We start from the raw sequence: 24,814 nt of genomic DNA, 5'->3' as shown, positions 1-24,814 counted from the left end.
AATATTTTGAACAGGGTGGGGGATGTGGAGCAACCCTGTAGTAGTCCCTTTGTCGTCTTAAATGGACTGCATATTCTATTGCCCGTTTTGATAGCTACTTCGTTATTCTTGTAGAGTGCTTTTACCGCGTTTATTAATCTTCGTGGAACTTCGATGTTTTCCATTGCTTCCCACAGCTTGGTTCTAGGTATTGAATCATATGCCTTCTTAAGATCAACAAAAGCCAGATGGACGGATCTATTTTTGGCCATTCTTTTTTCTATTAGTTGTTCGACCGTGTAAATGTGATCTAAGCATGCTTTCCCCGCTGTGAAACCTGCCTGGTCTTCTCCGATTTTATCTTGTACATATATTTCTAATTTTTCCTTTATGGTCTTTCCATACAGTCTGCCTATAGACGATATAATGCTGATTCCCCGATAGTTTTCGCAGTTTTTTCTATTTCCTTTCTTGTATATTGATGTCATATATGCTTGACGATCTATATGCTATGATCTCTGAGATCAAAATAATTTTTTTAAAGAAGAGAATGACAACTGCACCACAGAACATAAATCAATTTTTATTTGTTCTGTGACTGCAAATACAGAATATCAAAGTCAAAGTCAAATGATTAAAAAGTCAGTGAGTAATGTCACAATGTCACCGAACGTAATGTCACAACAAAATTTAACTTAATTGTTTATATACATTTTTTTAAATTAACAATAATGGAAACTGATGAAGAAAGTGAAGAGGGTGTTTTTACTTTAATAACAAATCTTTGTGAACAATTTTATACTAATCAAAATGATATAAAATCGGCTAGAACCAAATGCTATGAAATTTTATTGAAGAAATGTATCACAAATAGTAAGAAAGGTAGTAAAATAAACAATTTAAGTACTTTTGCATCATGGTTATATATTTTTCTAGATTGCAGTGACGATACCAGTGTAAGAGACCCCTATTGCAACTTCTTATCCTGGGAGTTTAAGCTAACACATGAGTTTAATATGAAAAATCATGCACATGAATTAAAATCATGTGTAGAAAATTTACATCAGTCTTTAAAAGGAGATCAAGAGTATTTTGATAGAATACTTACATTTCTTATGGAATTAAAAAACATTCCTACAAAGAATGAAGATATATTGGTAAATATACCAATAATCTTTATTTAGGCTATATATTGAGTTCATCCAATATCATATTATAAATAGAATATATACATTTTAATAGAACCATTTAAGTTTTTTTTATTATTTTCATACTGTATTCTATTATATAGGTAATGCTTTCTCAGTCATTATATAGTCATAATATATAATTTTCAATTACAATTTCTTATACATAATCATAGCATAATGATTCTCAACTACAATTTAGGTACTATCACAAACATTTTTTGACATTCAATTTTTATGAATACTTATATATGTACATGTTATAGATTGAACACATTAACAACTGTTTTTGTGTTTTCCTTAGTTTTATTTATTGCATAATTATCTTTTAGTTTCACAATGATGCTAAATTTATTACCTTTACAAAATTTCATAGTACTGCTCTACTATACTTAAATTAAATTTGTAAAAGAATATTGGTGTGGGCAATTTTATTGGCACTACTGTAATTTAAATGAAATTTTAGCACTGGTAATTTTACAAACTTAAAAGGCTATTTTGTAGTTGCCAGGAGGTCAATTTACTGATTTTTGGCAAAGTTATGAGGAAAATATCAATGAGTAAATGCATACAATATCATTAGGTTAAATTTACTGATCTCAACAGTAATATTATATTTCAGTAGTTTATTTGTAGTTTTTTTAGGCCGTCCGCACATGAAGCTACTAAAAAGAAACTAAACTAGTTGGTAACTAGAATTACCAACTGTTTACTAACTGTGTGTCGCACACTACCCTACTGAAAATTAATAGAATCGAGTCACTTCTTGCATGTACGAGTAGCTTTGTTATAGGGTGTTTAAATTTTAACCTTTATATTATATTATTGAGTGTTATTATGGCGTTAACAATGTTACTCACTCGAAAAAATTATTAAGATAACACAATCTGTTTGTGTTCTACATAAGTATGTATGAAAACAGGAAGGAATACCATATAATATATCATTTTTCGGTAATATCTTTATGCGAATATTCATTTAATGTATAGTTGTATAGGCAGGGATGTTTTTCCACTTCTTGCACTAATTTTATATTAAACGACTGTTGTACCAATTTCGCATGAAAACTTTAAAAATATCACAACAAACTAGAAACTAGTCCCCAAGTGACCTGCATGTCCAGTCTGCTGTCGACTGATCACTGATGCATTAGAGACCAGTTACTAACTAGTAGCGCTGTGTGCGGATACTCATTAAAATACATGGACAGTAACTAATAAGCAACTGATTGGTAACTTAAGTTACCAACTGGTTTCTTTTTAGTAGCTTCATGTGCGGACGGCCTTATAGTCATTTTACCTAGTTTAATAAGGGTTATAATTTCTCACTGTATTTAAATAGGCAGATTTACTTAAAAATTTTACAGTGTACATATGTATTGTTTTTGTTTATGTTTAAAGTAAATAATAAAGTAGACTTTACACTACATGATTTTATCATATGACAATATCATGTGAGATTTGTTATGATTCCTCGTTTCTATGATGCTTTAAAAAATCGTGTTTACACTGCATGATAAGTTATGACTTATGATATGAGTGACAATGCGAGTGAGGTTTTATTCTTATTGATTTTTCTTTTTGTTTATGGACTACTAGATTTTTAAACTATTATAATGGAAAATAAATCTTCGATTGCATTGGCTTCCCGACTTTTAATAATAATACGCCGGCAACAACTGCGTACAGCGTACAGCAGTAAGAAGAAAACGATCAGACGCCTTTGGGCTTGCAGGTGACTCTTACGAAGAAATCGTGGACAGTGTATATCAAATTTAGTGTTGATGTTATACCAAATTAAAAATAATTAATAAAGAAACTAAACTAAAATTATGACTAAGAAGACTATAAAACAATAAACTAAATAGAATAAAATAAACTAAATAAATAATAAAAGAAAAATACGACACAATAGCATACATTAGATAATAGGTTCAATATCAAAGCAACAAACAAAAAATAAATAAATAAAGATTGTCTCTGGGTAAGGAAATGTTGCTGAATTGACACAAAAATAAGGCGCGATATTTAAATATGTTGGTGTTATTACCGAAAATCATATGATTTTATCATGCGGAATAGGTACCATCCTATTCTCCTATGACAAGCTACATGAGACCGCTTATGACAAATCATACAGTATAAACATGTAAATTTCACTTATGACCAAATCATATGACAAATCACATTATAAATCATGTAGTGTAAAGGCCATATAACTAGTACTCTTGTGTGTATTTTAGGATCTATCAACCTTGCCACCTATTAAAGAATTTGAAAATTTCAACAAATTATTCCAGTTGCCTGATTCTTTTAAAGAAGTTTTTAATGCAGAGGAAAACTTGAAAACCATACAGTCCTACCAAAACATCACCCTCAATGAAATCTCTAAAGATAACACCTTGATACCAAACACTAAATTTAGTGAGATTTTCAAAGATGAAGGTTATGATTCTCCTCCTAAAAGTCCAGAGAACATTTGGGAACTTGCTTCAAAATTAAAATACAATAGAAGAAAAACATGGGAGAACTTTGGATATCCTGAACCTGATAAAGAGTTGCCATTTTTATCTGAACTTGGTCCACTATCTTCATTGTGGGTTGAAAATTTAGAATCTCTATATATGTTTAAGTTGTTTAAAGATGGTACAGTGTATAACTCCAGGATGGTGTCCAGGAAAGATTTTATTCAAGATTTGAAATATTTACTAGGTATTTTTATATTTTTTAATACAAGCTCTGATACTTTTAAAGGCACTTAAAGTTACTTTCCTTTTCTTTCTACTTATGTGTTAGAAGTACTTAATGGAAGCACTAGCATATTAAAATCCAACTGTCTCATTGCATTTCAATGAAATCTTTTTTAAATATAGCTACTATACAGCGTTCCACGTTAAGAAAATAACATTAGGCTTATGGAGATCAGTGTTGCCAAAACTCTCAGGAATGCGGTTTACTAGATTGTCGATATATTTTTCGAATTTCCATTTTCAATTAACATTTAACTGCAAAGTCAGAATAACAACTGAAGAACCCCAAAGCCTTATTATCATTATGTAGTCTCAGATAATGACATAAAATCGCTGACATACACACACCGTATTATTATAAGTTGCAATTAGTAATTAGATATATGCATTCCAAGCGGTCCGTTTATTGCTTTAAAAACTTTAATAGCCGGCAAAGTGCATGATTTAACTAAGCAACATTTTCTACTGATTTCTATGATTCATGGTATATGATATTCTTACCTAAAAACAACAATGTCGTTACTATAATTAAAATAAGATAAAATAAAATTATCTTTTGTAAATACTATTTATTTAATTAAAATCATTTTCCCTACTTTTCATCTCTTGTTTCGAATGGGCATTTTTGGTCAATTACGTTAAAAAACATTAATTTAATTCATGTCTGTGAAAACGAAAATACAAATTGTACAACCCTGAATCGTGGCATCGCTGCGCTTCTATCGTCCATAAGAAATACATAGCCCTATCTCCGCAATGTTATTTTCTTAACGTGAAACGCTCTATAGGGTTCATCACAGCTTTATCAAACAGTACTGCATGTCCTATTCAGCTGGTTACAAACAAGACCTAATATCTTACTATTCAAAAGGAAAAAGCTTATTTTCTGTAGTCATCTATATACCACATATCACAAAAATTTTAATTGATTGATCCTTTATGAAAGGTATTTATTTATTTAAATGAACCCTTACAGGCTAAATCACATAATGTTTTCGGACTGATAGTCCATCATCAGTGCTGCTAGTAGGTATACATGTTTATATAGCCATCAAATATATGGATAAAAACCCATTAAATGTTATTTCATTGGTAATAGATTACATTTTGCTGATATTTATGTAGGATGTTAAAATTTTAAGTAGATTCACTTCAAGGCAACATAAGTCGCGATGAGGGGTGCAGATCCTAGCAAGAATCCTTTTATTACCAATTAAATAACATTTAAAGGGTTTTCACTCATATGTGGTGTCTATAAACATGTGTACCTAGTAGCAGCACTGGAGATGGACTAATCAGTCCAAAAACAATCTGTAATTTAGCCCTTAAGTGTTCGTTTACATAAATATACCTTTTATAAAGGAGTCTTATAAATTTTTGTAATATCTTACAATTAGCTACTGTCTTGATTGGGTCCTATAGGTTTTAACATCATCTTTATTAGGGAATTATTCATTAAATGTAAACGAAGTTATACTATATTTAAGGTTGCTAAGTAGGAATTCAGATAGCTTATCTGGTAATTTTTAACTACACTTAAGTAAACATTACAATTAAAAAATTAATATTTCAATATACTTAATGGTAAGTAGATAAATAAGATACAAATGACAAAAAGTATGCCTTTATTTTCATCCTCAGTGCTATGGTAGGTTTTGGCCCTTTCCAATGTACACCTTCAGTCCTCTGATTTCTTCTCCACCAACTGATCGCTCCCAAGTCCTTCTGCATATCCTGCAGCCATCTTTTCCTTGCTCTACCTCTCCTAATTGTCCAATATTTTCTTATCATTAATTTCCTTTTTTAGTGGGAATGGCATCTGATTCATTTACTTTTGATGACCAAGGTGTTTTTTATTTGGTTCCTGGAATAAATGTTGAGGCTATAACTCCAGATGCTCTATTAAGATACTGCAACGATATTATGTTCACAGGAACTTGTGCGAAAGCTTTAGACAAACTAAGTACTCCAGACTTGGAAACAGGTCAATATAAGTATCAAGGATATGTATTTACAGTAAGTTAAAGCTTTTTTGGTTGTTTTAGAAGACATAAATTTTTAGAGAATAAAAAAGACATTTAGTTAATATTAAAAGGATATTAAAAATGAAATCGATAAATCTCGAAGTAAATATTATGAGTCTTAAATTGAAAAATAGCTAGAATAATCCTTAGAATGTAATCTAGAATATTTTATACATTAAATCCAAATAATGCATCTAATGTACCTATTCATAGCATTCATAAATCCAATGTGTGGTTCAGTAATATCTTATTCCAGTTTTTTTGAGAATTCTTGAATACATCACTTTTATTACTATTTTAAGTATGTTGATTATTAGCCTGATCTTCCAGTGGATGACATCCCTTTGTATTATATTTTGCATTTCATTTTGATATTGTGATAGATGTTGATTTTAGCCATTCTTTATGAATAATTTCTGTATATATATCGTATCATACATCTATTAACAAGTTTATTTGATTTCGGACATTAATTTACTACAAGAAACAACAAGGTGTGGAAAGAAGATAAAATTCATAGTGATTGGAAAATTGGGATTATTCGATCACTAAGCGACTTTAACTGTTAAGTAAAAAATCAGTGAATATCAAATATATTTTAAGTACATCTTGGGAACACATTATTTATGTTCATAATAATATGTTCATTGATTTAAAACAGGCCTATGACTCAATAAAGAGAAGTCAATTATATAACATCCTAAAAAGTTTTAATGACTAGTCGAAATATATCCAATTAGTAAAACCAACAATGGATTCATCACGAATGGTCCGCATACAGAAAGTCTTTCAAATAGGCCAAAGGTTTAAAAATTGTAAGGAGGAAAAAGGAAAACTATCTTTTAACACTATACTCCAATTCCACTATTTGGAAGAGTGATTTCATCGTTTGAAGGCAGAGAAGTGGGGAAAGATGTATGAAAATCCAGTGGCATACTTACACTCACTTTTATTTCAATGTTAATTATATTATATTTTTTAAATATTATTTGTTCGACATAGGCCACAATATAAATTTATTTACAGGTTTTTACTGACGTTTCGAACTCTATATCCGAAGACCGTTTTCAAAGATATACACGATAGTTACATTTATTTTATTTGTTTATTATTATATACTTATATAATATTATTTATATAATATTATATTATTTATTTTCTTTTTTTTTTCTTAACTTTAAAAACGGTCTCTGGAATAGAGATCGAAACGTCAGTAAATTAACAATGTAAATAGATATATTGTGGCTTATTTTCAAAATTCTCCCTAAAAATATAGAATTCCACAAGCAAAAAGCTATAAAAAATAAATATATCTATCATTTATATATTTGAAAACGGTCTCTTTATAGAGATCGAAACGTCAATAACTTAAACATTTGAATATATTTTGTGGCTTATTCCCTACATTCTCCTAAAAATACAGAATGCCATAAGCGAAAAGCTAGAATTGATGGATTCGACCGTTACTTGATGGAAATTCATTTTATGTAACAATAAAACACTGAAAACTTTGTTTTCGAAACTTCCACAAAATTTGTTATAAAATCTTATCACTACAGCTGTTTCGGCAGAGTGCCTTTCTCAAGTGTTCTATTTTTGGTATGCATTTACACTTTATAGTCTTTAACTATAATGTGTAAATGCATATACCAAAAATAGATCACTTGAGAAAGGTACTCTGCCGAAACTGCTGTAGTGATAAGATTTTGTAATACATTTTGTGGAAGTTTCGAAAACTAAGTTTTCAGTGTTTTATTGTTACAAAAAGCTATAAAAAACAAATAAATATGCAGAAAACTTATTGATGCTACCGGGCTGCCTCGGAAGTTACGCTAAAACGTCTATTGACGTGACCTGACCAGGTTCTAATTTTGTTAAGATTCTCTTAAACCAGCGCTCAAATACTTCGGAAGTCATTTCTTCATGATAATCTTCTGTTTTTCTTGACTCATATTGAAGCAAACCATCATCAAGGAACCCTGTATCACTTCCTATATGGATAATGATTAAACGTCGTCCCTTTCCTGATGGAGCTTTTAATCCTGTAAAGCAGCCTTCTATAAATGCTTTTCCGTTTACCTTTGACATTTAAATCTTGCCAATCTTTTCCAACTGTATGACCTTCGTTAATCCAGGTTTCATCCAAATAATATGTTTTCCGTTCAATGCTGCAAAGTGTGCGTATTTCTTTAAAATATTTTCTTCTCCACACAATAACACACTTTTTCTGTTTTTACATATCGAAAGTTCATTTCGCGAATAGTTCTGATTAATACTCTACGATATATCTTGGGTAAAAAGTAATTGTTTTCGAGCCCTTGAGAAATTTTTCTATGTTGGAATTTTACTCCGAAAATAAAATGTCTTGTCTCGTCATCCAAAACAATGTTTTTTCTACCTCTAGTTTTACGTTTTACTTGCTTTTTATTTTCCGATGTATTTTTAGGCACATGATAAATACAGCTAATTGATACTTTTGTTAAACTGCTACAAATATCGACCGCTTAGCTAATATTTGATGCCATTTTTCTGCATCACGCAATTCGATTCCTTCATATTGTTGTGAAATTATTAAAAGGGTTCAATATTTATAACACTTACGGATTTAATTTATTTCTTTATTTATATTAACTTATCTGACAATAATTTATTAATATCCGTACGTAACAAATTCGCGAGCGCGGGTCTTGAGAATTAACTAACTGTTTTCAAAATAAAAGTTCCCTCATATTTATACGAAAACAGCTGCTCTAGAATCACATGGATGTTGACCTCAATTGACCTGGTTTCGCCTCGAATGGACAGGTCTAATTCCGGAAGATTCGAATGGAACCAGTTTTTTATTACTTGGAGTTTATACCAGCTGGTCGAAAGGTCTCGTATAATCTACAACATATTAGTGATTAAAAACTTGTTTACAGGTTAAAATTATGACTCATATTTTTACGTAACATTGCCCCCCTCTCAAAAGATGGTTCCTCCTGGAACCTTGTCGGGACTAGAACTGGAACGGTATGCTGGTATCGGCAACTGGACCCTCTTTTACAACTTCCAGTTGTATAAAAATGACAAGGGACGGTTTTCTCTCCGCACCAGTAACTATGCGGATTGCAACAGACTAACACCTGGACTTCGGTGTCTTTAAAGATCTCCTCCACCATATTTCGGATAACCCTCCAATCTAATTGGCGGCACTCCAACTTTGGCATGGCTAACTTTTGCACGTCGGACTCTAGTACGTGCCCTCTCAATTGAAGTAAGGCTTCCCATACATCTCGGTAGGTAGGTTGGTCACGGGCAGTGTCTTTTGTTACCAGGTAGAAAAGGTAACGTGATGCATCTTGGAGTTTCAAGGTTTTACCGGGAGCTGGCACTTGGCATTGAAGTTCTGCAACTCGACCAAACTTCCTTCGAAAGACGGATGCCAACCCTGGTGCGTCTTTGATACTGGCCGGGATGGTAAGGGCCAGCGAGTAGTCATCGGGGAGCGCGAGTAGATCTTGCTTTTCTTCAGTGGTAACACCATGTCTCGCTTTACCGGTACCTCCATAGGCACCCATGAATTCCTCAAACGTGAGGTCAGACACATCTTGGACTTGGTTTACTTCCACTTCTTCATCTACGTCGTGGTCACCTTCGAAAGATGCCAACCGGTTATGGTGTACTATCATCGGCTTTCCCCTCGGAATCTTGCTTATTCGGTAGATGACATCGTTGATCTTCTCCATGATGAGGTATGGACCTTCCCAAAACTGCTGCAATTTGGGAGAACAACCTTTTCGCTTCTTGGGATTATACAGCCATACTTTGTCGTTCTTCTTAAAGCAACCCTTTTCGGCTTGTGTATCGTACCGTTTCTTCATTCGGTCGCTAGCGATCTGAAGGTGGGAACGGACCAACTCATGTACATCGTCCATTCTTCTTCGTAATTCGATCACATAATCTTCACCTGCTACATCTTCTCCAGGTCGACACCCAAATTCTAGATCACAAGGTAGTCGCATTTCGCGTCCGAATAGGACTCTGGCTGGTGTCTGGCCCGTTGATTCGTTAACAGCAGATCTGTAGGCCATTGTGAAGAACGGAAGGTATTGGTCCCAGTCTCGCTGATGATCGGACACCATCTTTGTCAAATACTTGCCAACTGTCCTATTCATTCGTTCTACCATACCATCCGATTGCGGATGATACGCGGTAGTTCTTGTTTTCTTCATGCCTAGTCTATCACATATTCCTTGGAATAGATCGCTTTCGAAGTTCCTGCCTTGGTCACTATGGATCTCCAAAGGCACTCCAAATCGGCTGATATATTCTTGGATCAACTTATCTGCAACGGTGGCGGCCTTCTGGTCTGGAAGTGCGTAAATCTCGACCCACTTAGTGAAGTAATCCATTACTACCAACATGTACTTGCCCCCATTTTCACTTTCTGGAAATGGCCCTGCAATGTCCAAAGCTATTCTTTCAAACGGGCTTCCAACATTATATTGTCTCATAGGAGCTCTCCTTTTCCGGTGAGGCCCGTTACTCGTAGCACAAATAGTACATTTCTTACACCAGTCTTTTACGTCGTCGGAACTGTTCATCCAATAAAACCGTTCCCGAATTCGCTGAAGGGTTTTCCTTACACCAAAATGCCCTCCCGATGGACTGTCGTGTAACTGACGAAGTACTTCGGCTATTCTGCTCTTTGGGATCGCCAACTGTCTTCTTTTCTCTGAACCGTCATCATTTTCCAGGACTCGTTTGAGCAAGCCATCTTCGATGATAAATGAGTCCCACTGGGCCCAATACGTCTTAACTACTGAGCATAGGTTTGATATTTCCTGCCAAGGTGGTCGACGGTTTTCCTCTTTCCATTTTCGGATTTTCTGTATAACTGGATCTCTCTCTTGTTCTTCCCTTATCTTAGTAGGCGTCCAGTCGTCGTTGACAATCGTCGTTCTTAGCACTGCTGCTTCCTTGGATTCCGTTTTGTTGCAGTGGGGACACTCTGCTGGGCATGGCCGTCTGGAAAGAGAATCAGCGTTTCTGTGGCTAACTCCGGCTCGGTGCTCAATCTTAAAATCGTATTCTTGGAGTCGTTCGATCCACCTGGCTATCTGACCCTCTGGATTCTTAAACTGCATCAACCACTTAAGGGCGGCATGGTCGGTTCGGATTAAAAACTTCCTTCCATAGAGGTATTGATAGAAGTGCTCTACTGATTTCACTACTGCCAGAAGTTCTCTTCTCGTGACGCAATAATTCCGCTCAGGTTTTGAAAGAACTTTACTAAAATATCCGAGGACTCGTTCCTGTCCTCCTTGAATCTGAGACAGCACTCCTCCAATTCCCACATTACTTGCATCCGTATCTAAGATGAACTCTCCTTCTGGCAGTGGATACCCTAAAATTGGTGCTGTTATTAAATGCTTTTTCAACGTTTCAAAGGCATTTTGGCAGTCTATATCCCAGCGGTATTCTCTTGCTTCCTCTGTAAGTCGCGTTAATGGCTTAGCGATATCTGCAAACTTCTTAATAAACCTCCGGTAGTAAGTACATAGTCCAAGAAAACTTCTCACTTGATGTTTGTCAGTTGGTTTTGGCCATTCCTTAATGGAATCGATTTTTCCCTTATCCACGGCCACTCCTTCTTTACTGACTATATGACCCAGATAATTGACTTTACCTTGAAATAGCTGGCACTTCTTGGGGTTTAGCATCAATTGGGCAGCTTTAAGTCGATTAAAAACGTTTTCTAAATTCCTCAAATGATCTTCGAATGTCTCCCCCAAGACGATTATGTCATCTAAATAAACCAGGCATGTTTTCCAAGATAACCCTCTCAACACATTTTCCATAAGCCTCTCAAATGTCGCAGGAGCATTACAAAGTCCAAATGGCATAACGTTGAATTGCCACAATCCAGATCCTGTGGTGAAGGCTGTCTTTTCTTTATCGACTGGGTCCATTTCTACCTGCCAGTATCCAGACTTCAAATCCAAAGTAGAAAACAATTTACTTCCAGCCAATGTGTCCAATGTGTCATCGATCCGAGGCAGAGGATAACTATCTTTCTTGGTAACGTTGTTCAGCAAACGGTAATCCACACAGAACCTCGTCGTTCCGTCTTTCTTCTTAACCAGGACCACCGGAGAGACCCATGGGCTCGTAGAAGGTTCTATCACCCCGTCTTTCTTCATTTCCTGAACAATCGTTTCAGCTTCCTCTCTTTTTGCCTGTGGTAATCGTCGAGCTGTTTGACGAATTGGCTTAGCATTACCAGTATCAATTTTATGCTTAACAACGGTAGTTCTTCCCGTCTTTCCTCCTTTCGGTACGAAAATATCACGATACTGCCGAAGAAATTCCCTTAATTTCCTTTTCTCCATCTGATTTAGAGACTGTCCTGCAACTGCAACCATTTGGTCGAATTTGTCGTTGGAATTATCAGATGTTGTCACCTGACGGATTATGGATGTCACAGGTACACAAGTTCCTACTTTTGTCTCTTTCTTTATGGTCACTGGGTAGTCGTTGACATTGATAAGTCTCACAGGAATTTCCTTAGCCGAAGTCACCAATTCCTTTCCAATTATGATTCCACGGCCAACCTCATCGTCGTGGTTCCAAGGCTCCATCATAACAGGTCTCCCTTCGTCCACAAATCCCTGTAGCCGCGCTACTATGATCGTTTCGCTTCTCGCAGGCACGACTGTATCTTCTGTAATGGCTGCTTGCACAGTGTTGTCATTATGTGGATGGAGAAATACCTCCTCGTTGCCAACTTTGATTACCTTATTCTTAAAATCCAATTGGAATCCATGCATATTCATTACGTCCATTCCTAATATAACATCCTCTTCGATGTCAGCAACTATAACAGTATGGACAAACTTTTCTGCCCCAATTCCCAATTGTACCTGGATTTCTCCATGAATGTTGGCATTTTCACCTGTAGCGGTCCGAAGTCGCAACCTCGTTGGTAACAGTTTCTTTCGGCTGTTTATAACTGTCGGGCGTATAATGGTTCTGGTCGCTCCGGTATCCACCAACAACGTATGCTTTTTACCATTTATGTCTCCATCTACATATACACTATCTTCACGACATTTCAAAGAAGCTATTAGTATAAGAGGGTCTTTGGAAGAGTTCCGGGTCGAAGCTGCCCCCCTAAGGTTGACTCGTTCTGGTTTTCCTGATGGTGAGTTTCTTGATTTTATGGTCTTCTTTTTCTTGCATGTCATGCTTTTCATCAAATTAAAGAGCTGGTCAAGTTTATCTTCATCTCCTTCCTCTTTTACAGTCCTAACTTTACTGTACCCGCCAGAGGCCTGCGTAGCTGACTCGTATTCGAGGGCGGCGGATAAGACATCAACCAGCGTCTTGTGACGAGCTAATCGTAGTGTTCTCTGCATTTCATGATCACGAAGACCATCAATAAACGTTTGAACGGCCAATTTTTCCATCATGTCTTCGGGAGCTGTTGGATAAGCATATCGTACTAATCTGGCAATATCTACCTCATATTCTTGAAGAGCCTCATCTTTCTTCTGTCTACGATTTTTAAGCTGTGACTGATATACATGCTCCAAATGTTCGTGGCCATATCGCATATTTAACCTCTTCTTCAGTTGTTCGAAATCATCGGTCTCCTCTACGGCTATGGTCTGAAGCACATCTAAGGCATCTCCTCGAAGAGCGATAGTCAGGTTTACAGCCTTTTCTTTTTCAGACCATCCATTTGCTCTTGCGGCTGATTCGAACTGTTTCATGTAGTTATTCCATGACGATTTTCCGTCGAAAGTTGGGACTTTCACATGGACAGAACCTCCACTTCCTTCAAATTTCGGCCGTATTTCCAACTTACATTTCGTCTCGTCTTCTTTTGTCTCCACTGTAATTGGATTGTTTCCTCTCTCTGCTGTCCCGGTTTCGTCCATCTTCCTTTCTATCTCTTTAATCTTTTCTTCGAAGGCCGACATATCGGCAGCAACTTGGTTTTTTAATGAAGACACTCTATCGTCAAGAGCAGACATCTCAGAAGTGACTTTAGAGATGTTAGCAGAAACTTTACTTTCCAGAGAAGAAATCTCTTTAGAAACTTTGTTTTCTAATGAGGCGATGTCGCCGGAAACTTTCGAAATATCGCCAGAAACTTTGTTCTCTAATGATGCGATGTCACCGGAAACTTTGTTCTCTAATGATGCGATGTCACCAGAAACTTTCGAAATATCGCCAGAAACTTTGTTCTCTAATGATGCGATGTCACCAGAAACTTTCGAAATCGACGAGAGGACAGCATCTTCAAATATATAAGTCTCTGGATCTAGACCTTCTTCTAGCAAAGCGTTCTTTAGTCTTTGGACTAACTCAGCCTTTTTTCCGGTAGAAGCTAATTCTCTGTCTTCGAGATGTCTTCTTAAATTCGTCACTGTGAGCTCATAAATCGTAGCCATTTTCACAATTTATTTTCCGTATTCACTTGTATTATTATTATAAGTCTAATTTATGTTCGATCCCACTTCTGACACCATTTGTTGTGAAATTATTAAAAGGGTTCAATATTTATAACACTTACGGATTTAATTTATTTCTTTATTTATATTAACTTATCTGACAATAATTTATTAATATCCGTACGTAACAAATTCGCGAGCGCGGGTCTTGAGAATTAACTAACTGTTTTCAAAATAAAAGTTCCCTCATATTTATACGAAAACAGCTGCTCTAGAATCACATGGATGTTGACCTCAATTGACCTGGTTTCGCCTCGAATGGACAGGTCTAATTCCGGAAGATTCGAATGGAACCAGTTTTTTATTACTTGTTTATACCAGCTGGTCGAAAGGTCTCGTATAATCTACAACATATTAGTGATTAAAAACTTGTTTACAGGTTAAAATTATGACTCATATTTTTACGTAACAATATCGTGTCACTACCTTCTCTTCTGACGTTAACATTTTGCTGTCTTCTCTTGGAACAACTCGGTTGTTCTTCCATTATATTTTAATAATCACAGAATATAATTAAAAATTTACTATAAAACGACAAACTCCAATAACACTAGGATTATCACCACAAACTTCAACCGCAAAAAATATAATCACAAAAGGCAACAGAAGCACTCCCGCCAGCACCGCCTATGTAAATGAACGTTTCTTGCTTCGGCAGGTGATATTACCGCTACGATGCTTTACAAATTCCCAAGTTGCCAAGTTTTTGAAACGGAATGGGAATGAAAAATGTAACATATCAATTTTTATTTTATAAACTTAAATATGTAATAAAACTGAACATGTAAATAAAATTTATTTCAATACAATTTTGTGCTCAATTTTTACTATTGAAAAAACTCACTTTTTTGGATTTTTTATGTTGGTAATAATCGCTGCGTCGAAGAATTCAGGTTTGTATGACCATAACTGCTACTTGTGAACAAGAATCGGCTACACTGTACGGCATCTTGTGGTTACGTCTGCTATAGAGAAGCACAAATAAATGTACTAATTATACATTAACGCAAATTAAACGGGTAGTTTTCGGGGGCCGCTGAGTACATTTAAATTTAAGGACATTCGGCGTTTAAACGATGAAATCACTCTTCCAAATAGTGGAATTTTACTATAGTTAAAGCATTCTAAAATGTGTAAACTGTTAAGTTTGAACAAAAAATATTGGAAGGTGTTAAAACAATGGGCTAAAATAATTTTAGAATATTTGTAATAAAACACTCTGTATCTCGGTAAGAAGGAATATTTTATTTAAGTGTTTTAGGTTAATCTTCCTATTATGTGTTACAGTTTCTCCAGTTACTGTATGGACAATTCTTAATGAAACACCCTGTATATTTATATTTATTTAGACTTAACATAATGTAGCTTCAACTTAAAAAATTTATTAACATTTATATGTCATGTTTGTATGGATTGCTTAATTTTTTAGGAATTTTGTGAAAGTGTTAGAAGATATTTAAAATTTTATCAAACTGCCATATTCAACATACCGAATTCTACCACTTTTCTACAATTCCATGAGAAAACTTATCAACTTCGGCTACAGGTAAACACATTAGCGTCGGTGTGCAAGGTTGGACCTTATATAGTTTCTGAAGACACGGAGAATGGTGTGGCGTTGCTAAATTATTTATATCATAAGGTGCTAAGTTTAACGGACCAAAATGTCATATACGTGTTATATTCTATCTTATATCCCTGCTGTCAAGTCTATTTCATGTAAGTAACTTTATTTTCATTAAAAACAGTAATTTTTGAACAAGACATCCGAGATAGTTGACTTAAATCTAACGTTATTTATAATACAAATGCATCGAAAAGAATAATAATTAGAGCAAGTATTAGACTAACCCTTCGAAATCAAAACAAATATAAATATAACCTAACTTGTATATACAATAACCTGATTTCTTTAACCCTGGATCACTCGCGCCCTAAAAAGTTATGCGAGCACTCGCGTGTGAGAGTTTCTCTCATACTAGGATCCCTTTAAACTTTTGTTTGGTGTAATATGTAGTTTTCAAAAAAAATTATTTAAAAAAATTCCTTTATAAAAGGTATAATAATAAAAACCCTATCGGGCTATATCACAGAACGTTTTCGGAATTAATATTCCATCATCAGTGCTATCTGGATGTACATGTTTGAAGCTACTAAATATATGGGTAAAAATGAATAGATTACATGGCAAGATAAGACTCAACTGGAGGTTGTTAATCCTTAGACGAATTATCTGTGAGGACTTTTGGTAGCCCAAATCTATTTAGCTGTAAAAGTCAGCTAGAAGTGGGGGCAGCAGCGCAAATGTCTGCCGTTTGTAGAATGTGTATACTTAACGGAAGCGTGAAAGAAATGCTCATAATGTGAGTGATGCAGGGTTAAACACAAATTTATAAAAGACAAAATAGTCTAAAACACGTTTAAACTTCTTTTGGTTACTTTTGTATCATAACTAGTAGAGTTAAATTGATAAACGAGGTCGTTGAAATTCAAACCTCTTTGACTGAATGTGTTCTATTTTTTTATAAGTATCTTCAAAGCATATTTTGAAGCATATGGAAATCCTGCAAAATGAACTAAAATAAGAAACTACTTCGAGAATCGAGAATTTCAGTGACGAAGCATCACCCGAGAATGGAGAATGAATTTAATTACTTCTAATACAGCTTCTAATCGAATTTTAAATCCAAAAAAATTGTGTATAGGAGCATTTACAAGAACAGACGGCAATAATAAAGACACAATAAATGTTCAAATATCAAACCAGTTTTCGAAAATGAAGATCTACAATTGACAAACTATTCACAGTGAAACAAATTCTAAACAAATCTGGGGAATACGAAATTGACCTCCACAACATATTCATAAATTTTAAACAAGCCTACGACTCAATTAATAGGCACAAGTTACATTCAATATTGCATAGCTTTAACATCTCCCAAAAGTACATCTGACTAGTAAAAGCAACAATGCACTTGTCAGCAGCAACTGTCAGAATATAAAAAAAGGCAGGCTGGCATCGGATATTGTTCAACCTGTCCCTTGAATATGTGATGGGACAGTTGAGTATAGGAAGAGCTAATATCGTAACAAATAAATCAATATGGATTGCCGCTTATGCCGATGACATCAGCATTATGTCTCGCAGAACGAAAGAGGCGGCAGAAATATAATCTTCTTCTTAAAGTGCCTATCCGTTCCGGATGTTGGCGATCATCACGGCTATCTTTACTTTGTTTATTGCAGCGCGGAACAGTTCAGTGGTAGTCGTGTTATACCACTTTCATAAATTTTGAAGCCAGGAGATGCGTCTTCTTCCCGATCCTCTCTTACCATTCACCTTCCCTTGGAGAATCAGCTGGAGAAGGCCGTAACGTTCTTGATTTCTCATTACATGTCCTAGATATTCCAACTTTTTAGTTTTGACGGTCATGAGAATTTCACATTCTTTCCCCATTCTACGCAGGACCTCCACATTAGTAACTCTGTCAACCCAGGATATACGTAAGATGCGCCTATAACACCACATTTCGAAATATAATCACAATTAAAAATAGGGGCTAAAGAGACCGGGCTAGAAATAAATATTCGAAAGACAAAAAAAAAAGACAAGAGACTAGGAGAAATAGACACAGTTAAAATACTTATTTTTAAACAGATTTACCTAATGATATGTATGATTTACTTTCAGACGGTTTCTAAAACAGTGGATTACTGAAGGCACATTAAATGATCCCTATGGCGAATTTTTTGTAAAAGTTAACTCAAAGTACAATACATCTAGAGGTAGAACTTACTGGACGCGAAGCTATTCATTTAAAGAGGATATTATACCAGATTTTCTTGTGGATCTACGATCGGATATTCTTTTGTGTGGGAAATCTATGAGTTTATTGAAATGTTGTGCACATACAGTAAGTATAGTTTCGTTTTTTTAATATTATTAGTTTTTGAATTACTAGTAATTTTTGACTACCCGAAATCGTAAAATATAAGCAATATAATAATTAAGTTAGGTTAATATGTTATTGAAACAATTTTTTGTGGAATTTCCTCAATTCTAGCACCAATTTTATACATAATGTACAATATCGACCTTCCCCTTCCCATCAATAGATCCGAATCCATTCTTCTATATGCTCACGACATTGCACTTTCCTCCACAGTACCGTGGGAGGTTGGTCTGTATTAGATACGGCCCAAACTCAATTTTACAAAATGGTAAATGGTGTAACAAGTGGAGAGTAATACTTAACACCGATAAAAAACCAGCTAATCTTGTTTAGATACCTTGCCTCATCTGGAAACGAAGAGAATGAGAATCAGATATTGCTCTATAGAGAAAGGCTTATCTTCATACCGACGGTGTCCTACCTGGGCGTGGAATTTACAAAAAGGCTTAGCTGCTACACTGACATTAACAACACCCTAAATAGGATAATCTTCTATCGGCCCTATGTGGAAACTAGGTAACAGACACCCAAGCATTCTTCTGCACATCTATAAAACCAATAGTCGAATACAGATCCGGTCCTCAACAAACTCCAAATGAACACTTTAATGGCTCTGAAAGTAAAATCCTGAGGATAATCCTGAACAAAGATTCACACATCCCGTCAGCATATATCCATCAACTTGCCAATAGCTCTCTCTCTCTCTCCCTCTCTCTCTCTCCCAGCAAGAGATATGTGCTAAGAACTATAGAGAACTATAACACCAGAACAAAAAAGTTAATTAAAACCCTCTCCCACCGCCGAGTTCAAGTACTCACCAGATTTCCCAAGATCAAAAAGTTCCATTCCTGCCAGCCAAGCTTCTCAGCTTTTTGAGCTCAACTTTTTGATGAATACTATAACGTCCTAGAAGCTGTTCCTCTAAAATATCGCAGATAATGAACTGCAAAGCCAAAAATTCTGAATCTAAGCGCCGTTCCCAAATCTTGTATATCTGGTAACACTGCAAAGGTCCTGTTCTGAGCAGCTAACAAATTAACCTACACCTTCCCATATTCTCTTCCTCTTCTCCCTAGCAACTCTACTACTCACAAGAAATTAACGTCAGTCGACTAATATTTCCGACCCCCGCTCAAAAATACCACATTAAATTTATTCACATTAAATATAGTAGAATATTTAGGTTAGGTTAGCTACAAAAAAATACAAAAGTAAAGTTGTTAGTTAAAAAATGCGATGCTCAAATTTTTTAAGAAAGTATCTGATACTATTATTTTTAATTTTCAGAGCAAGCTTCGCTTGTACCTTATGGGTACAAAACCATCCATTTTTTCTTGTTGCGTAACTCTAGATCAATTAGTTGCTTTAAGACACAATACGACAAGCTACTATTTGGATGTTTACGAAGAGTGTGGTCCAAGATTTAGTATGAAAGAAATACTGATGAAATCACGTCAAGAAGACACCGTGATTTTAGGTTTGATTTCGAAAAAGCGAGCTGCCACGTTAAAAAGATTGGAATGTAAGTACATTTGCGTGATTGATTTTGGTATTCAAAATACTCTAATTTACATTGTTTAGCAATACTAGAAGTGCTATTATCTGTAAGATTCCCATGATGATTAGGACTTTTCAAACGTTTACACTACAGTAACATTAATTTTCTTTATGATTAATTGATTAACTAAAGCATGGGCCAACATTATAAAAATAAAAAAGGTTCTTTGCAGTAGAGATTTGACATTAGCTCAAAAAATATGATTCTCTAATGTTATGTATACAGTATCCTGTACTAGGGAGTCAAATCGTGGATAATTGAAGTGATAACAAGACTGATTCCTTTGAGACATATAGAAGAATTCTGAAAAGCTCATGGTTGGATCATGTTACGAAAGTTGAAGTGTTAAGAAGAACGAAGAAGGAAAAATAAATTAAAAGAGCAATAAAATAAAGAAAAATGCGATAAAAAGAAAAATGCAATATTTCGAACATATGAGTGGAGAAAAATACGGTATCTTGCGGCTTATAATTCAAGACAAAATAGACGGCAGTAGTAGTGTCGGAAGAAGACGAATATCTTGGCTCAAGAATCTAAGAGAATGGTATGGTTGTAGCTCAATACAACTCTTTAGAGCAGTTGCTTGGAAGATTAGAGTGGCTACGATGATTGTCAATCTCCGCAATGGAGATTGTACTTACAGAAGGAGATAGCAATAAGGACCTTATATAGTATTTGAGCATTTGCATTTAATAAATAAATATATTTAAATAATGGAAATTATCCGGGGGAAGAAAATGTTCGTGTTTAAAGAATCTACGAGAGTGGATAGGCGTGGATACCCATTCGTTATTAAAAACAGCGCAAAATTCATGAATGTAGAAGGCACCTTAAAAAGAATAATTCCTTTAATAAAATGTTAAAATGTGAACTCTCTCACTAGGCACGTTTTCGGTTCACGTTCAACATTCATACGAGTTTCTTGTTTGTGTGTTCGATAGTATATAAAATTGTTTTCAATTTTAGTAGAACGAGACAAGCTGATTTTGGAACAAAATGAAAAGAAAATGGAAGAAATGTCTACTTTGCGAGAACAATATGTCGCTGCAATGGAACAAAAGCAGTTGAAGATCGCAAGAGAAATTAAAGAGGAAATTAATTACCTCCAAGATGATATTGAGACGGAACTCAAAAGACAGAAGCTGGTTAAGGAAGAAGCGTAAGTTTTTTATTGTTAAAATTATGTTTAAGATTTTATAAATGCAATGTTTGACTATCAAATGACGAAATATTTGGAGTAGTAGATCTGGAAAGAGTCTTCATTTATATAAGATATGTATTTTATTTTCCCTAGTATTATTTACGCCACTTTAGCAAAACAATTATTTTATCACTCAAAATTATTATCAATATTATTCAACTGAATTTAAATTATTTTATATTTTCTTAATTTTCTGTTCATTTTAGTTCAAAAAGTAATAACTTTTTAAGGCACTAAAATGAACGATGCGGTAGTTATTTGCTTCTAACTTTTACATTGTTTAGATAGTTTACAAACTATCCTTTGTAGAATTATTTGTTTTGTTAAATAATTATTTACTTTATCTTATGGAAAAACGTTTGTTTCAAAACAAATTCGGTTTGAATTTTACAAATAAAGGGCAGATATCGAGCACAATTTTTTATTAAAACTTGCCCAAGTACTTTTTTTATTGGTCGTTCTTTTTAATATTTTTTTGTTACAATAATATTCTTTTCAGAATGGACATTATCGATTACTATTCCAAACTGTTCGAAATAGCTGATGAAAAGAAAGTGAAAATCGATAAACACATAAACGCTGTTAAAAATATTCACATAGATTATAACGCACACCACGAAAGTTTTGATAATAGTCTAAACAAGGAAAAAGAAACTTACAAATCTCCCGAGCGCTTAACGAATAGTTCCACTGAAAGCTTTTACTCAATACCTGACGATATTAACAAAACGAAAGATGAACTCGAAGCTATTACATCCGACAATCTCAACGATATCGAAGATAAAGATACTTTAGTTGGGGACAAAAATTTGGATGTTATTAATGCTAATTCTGAAACTGCCGATGATAATGCAAATGTGGAATCGGTATCACCAACTATACAGCAGGCTATAGATAATTTCGCCAAAGCAAGGGAAAACAAACGAAAAGTCATGACAGAAGAGCTAGGTAAGTCTGAATACTTAAATTTTTGCTTTTGTGAAAACACGTTCATCCTTTATATTTTTGTGTATTGAAATGTTCTTCGATTAGATTATTCCTCAAAATGTTTTCAATCATTCTATGAACCACTGTCTGTTTTTTTACTAAAGCAAATAGTTTCTACTGCTATTCCATATACACATATTCTTTTGCTTTTCTCAGACTTTTTAGTTTTTTGAAAGATTTATTTGCTTTAACTCTTTCCGATCCCTTTTATTTTCATTATATATTATTGTAATTTTTTCCATTTTAAGTGCACATTTCCTATTAATTCCAACATGTGATCTAATTTATCATCCTTTGTTTGATAGGAGTTTGTGTTTCCCTACTTTTCTGTACTCTTTCTATTCGCTGTTTTCACTCCAAATTTTTTATCCATCATCGGTGGAATCATTTTCTATTATCTGTAATAGCCACGCGGAAGGCCTTCGGAGAATTTGTAATCTCTTTATATTTATTTATTTTATATTCGAAATATTTTCAAGACTTTTAGCGCGTTTTGGCAACGTCACAATTATTTTATTCGTGATCCTATTCTTTCGTGTCTAATTTATACTATGATCTGGAAATTGTAGTAGTTAACAAACACATTAATGACAATAAAAATTAAGAATGCGCTTTATAGTTGACTGTTACATAAACTAACGGCATAAAGCAATAATACGAGGGTTGTCATTTTAGTTTTGTATATAGCCATAAAGACAAAAAATGTATGGACTTAAAGTACTTTATTGCTTTTCAAAATATGTCCCATCAAGATCGTAACAGTTTTGTATAGGTTCAAACCAATTGGTAAAACAGTTATTCCATCTATGGCTTCTTCTGGCAACTGGAATCGCTGTCCACGCATTGAATTTTTGATCTTTGTGAACGTGAAGAAGTCGTTGGGATTTAGGTCAGGGCTATAGGGTGGATGGTTTAACAATTCGATGTTTTTAAGCTCCAAAAACTCTTTTATCTTTTAGGCAGTGTGAGCACTTGCAATGTCCTGATGTAGGATGATTCGTGTGTTGCTTTGTTGGAGTTTCGCGATAACTTCTGGTAAACAAAGGGTTATATACCAATTAGAAGTAACCGTTCTAGTTAGAAGTAGTCTTCTGAAGCATATGTTGCCACATGACCAGATTTTGGCACAAAAGTTGCAACCATTTTCTTTGACACACTTCGAAAATCAATCACTTTTGTTGGTTTTTCTTCATCGTGAAACACCCACACAGCAGATAGGCGTGTATTTTCCGATTCCTTTTTTATCCTTTCCAATGTTTTTCGACACCAATTGACGCGAACCGCTTTTTGCTCTACTGTGGACAAATGAGGGATCCAACGGGAAACCAACTTTATAACATCCAGTTCTTCATGCAGGATCTTTTGGATCGAGGTCTTTTAAATTCCCAAAGATGCCTATATCTCCCGGTATGTTACACGGCGGTCATTCGTAATTAGATGATAAAATGCATCAATTTTTTGCTGTGAGACTGCTGTTTTGGGTAGACCTGGCCTGGATTCGTCGCGGAGACTGGAAATTTGCAGTACCAGCGGGAAATAGTTAATTGGTGTGATACTTCATTCCCAAATACAGAAACTATTTCAACGAGACATTGCTGTTGGGATAACCCTCTCCGCAAAATTGTAAAAAATTATTACTCGAAAATATTCTCGGCTAAGATCCATTTTTCGACCGACTTGCTAATTTCAAAAATTCACTGTGTCTACACGCCTTGTTGTATCGCAATGAAACTCTCGATTTATGTCAACAAAAGATTGAGGTTACATTTGTATTGGAAGGTTTTATTGGTGGCGCCCTCTCAGCGGCTATATGTAAAACTAAAAAGACAAACGTCCTATAAGCAGTATGTAATTAACCTAGTGAACGTGATACTAAGGCGAAAATATCTGAACACATAATAATAAAGTAAATTATCAATAAAAGCCCAATCTATAATTAAATGAATAAACCTTAGAAGGAAAACCGTAAAAGGAAAAGACAGTTAAGATTTGATTTCATGTCTGTGTATCCGCTTATACGTATTTCACCCTAATAGGGATCATCAGAGACGGATATTCACAGTCGTTCTGAAAGTGAAAATAAATCTTTTCTGTCTTAGGAAGCAACTCTAACATGGCTTCGTATAGACGCAAATAGCAACATGTGATATTAAAATCCGTAAACTAATTTTCGAAACCAAATTCAGATTTTTGCTTTAATCTGTGCCTTCTAAGAATTGCAAGGCAAACAGACGTTGAAACAACAACGTTTTCGAAAATTAGTTTACGGATTTTAATTATTGTAAACTTACAACGAATAATCGTATAATAATATAACAAATTTACACAAGTAAACTTACTTGTGCATCAGCAACAATATAATGTATATAACTTTATACTTGACCACGTGGGGCGACTTTTGGCCGCAACGAATTGCAAACACCCTACTTAAGCGAGCTTAAGGAACAAGATAATTTAGATGTGGATGCATTGGATCTCATCAACCCGGAGATCTAAGTTGCTTAATTCTTAAAGCGAGTGGTGAATTCTTCTCACTTGATTCGTAAATTCCTCATTTAATGTTTAATTTATTAGTTTCTGAAAAGTAATGTAATGAAAAAATGCAACATGGTCTGCAGAACTCTTCTGTAGATGTATCTTAACAGCATAGCTATTTCTATAATTTAGTATATTAT

General features: G+C 34.7%; 1 protein-coding gene across 1 annotated transcript in view; it reads left to right on the top strand.

The window, feature by feature from the left end:
• The first annotated feature begins 617 nt into the window (after positions 1–617).
• Positions 618–24,814, top strand: part of Grip163 (gamma-tubulin complex component 6) — a 36,256-nt gene continuing 12,059 nt past the window's right edge. Inside the window, exons 1-9 of the mRNA XM_072527119.1 lie at positions 618–861; positions 916–1,136; positions 3,409–3,877; positions 5,723–5,931; positions 15,870–16,159; positions 18,132–18,354; positions 19,681–19,915; positions 20,918–21,110; positions 21,652–22,100. Coding sequence (XP_072383220.1) covers positions 711–861; positions 916–1,136; positions 3,409–3,877; positions 5,723–5,931; positions 15,870–16,159; positions 18,132–18,354; positions 19,681–19,915; positions 20,918–21,110; positions 21,652–22,100 — 2,440 coding nt within the window. The 5' untranslated portion in view covers positions 618–710. The remainder of the gene's footprint in view (positions 862–915; positions 1,137–3,408; positions 3,878–5,722; positions 5,932–15,869; positions 16,160–18,131; positions 18,355–19,680; positions 19,916–20,917; positions 21,111–21,651; positions 22,101–24,814) is intronic.

The sequence above is a fragment of the Diabrotica undecimpunctata genome, chromosome 3 (assembly GCF_040954645.1).
Source record: "Diabrotica undecimpunctata isolate CICGRU chromosome 3, icDiaUnde3, whole genome shotgun sequence".
NCBI lineage: Eukaryota > Metazoa > Arthropoda > Insecta > Coleoptera > Chrysomelidae > Diabrotica > Diabrotica undecimpunctata.
Note: the sequence above shows the minus strand (reverse complement) of the source record. Positions and strands in the feature narration are given on the sequence as shown.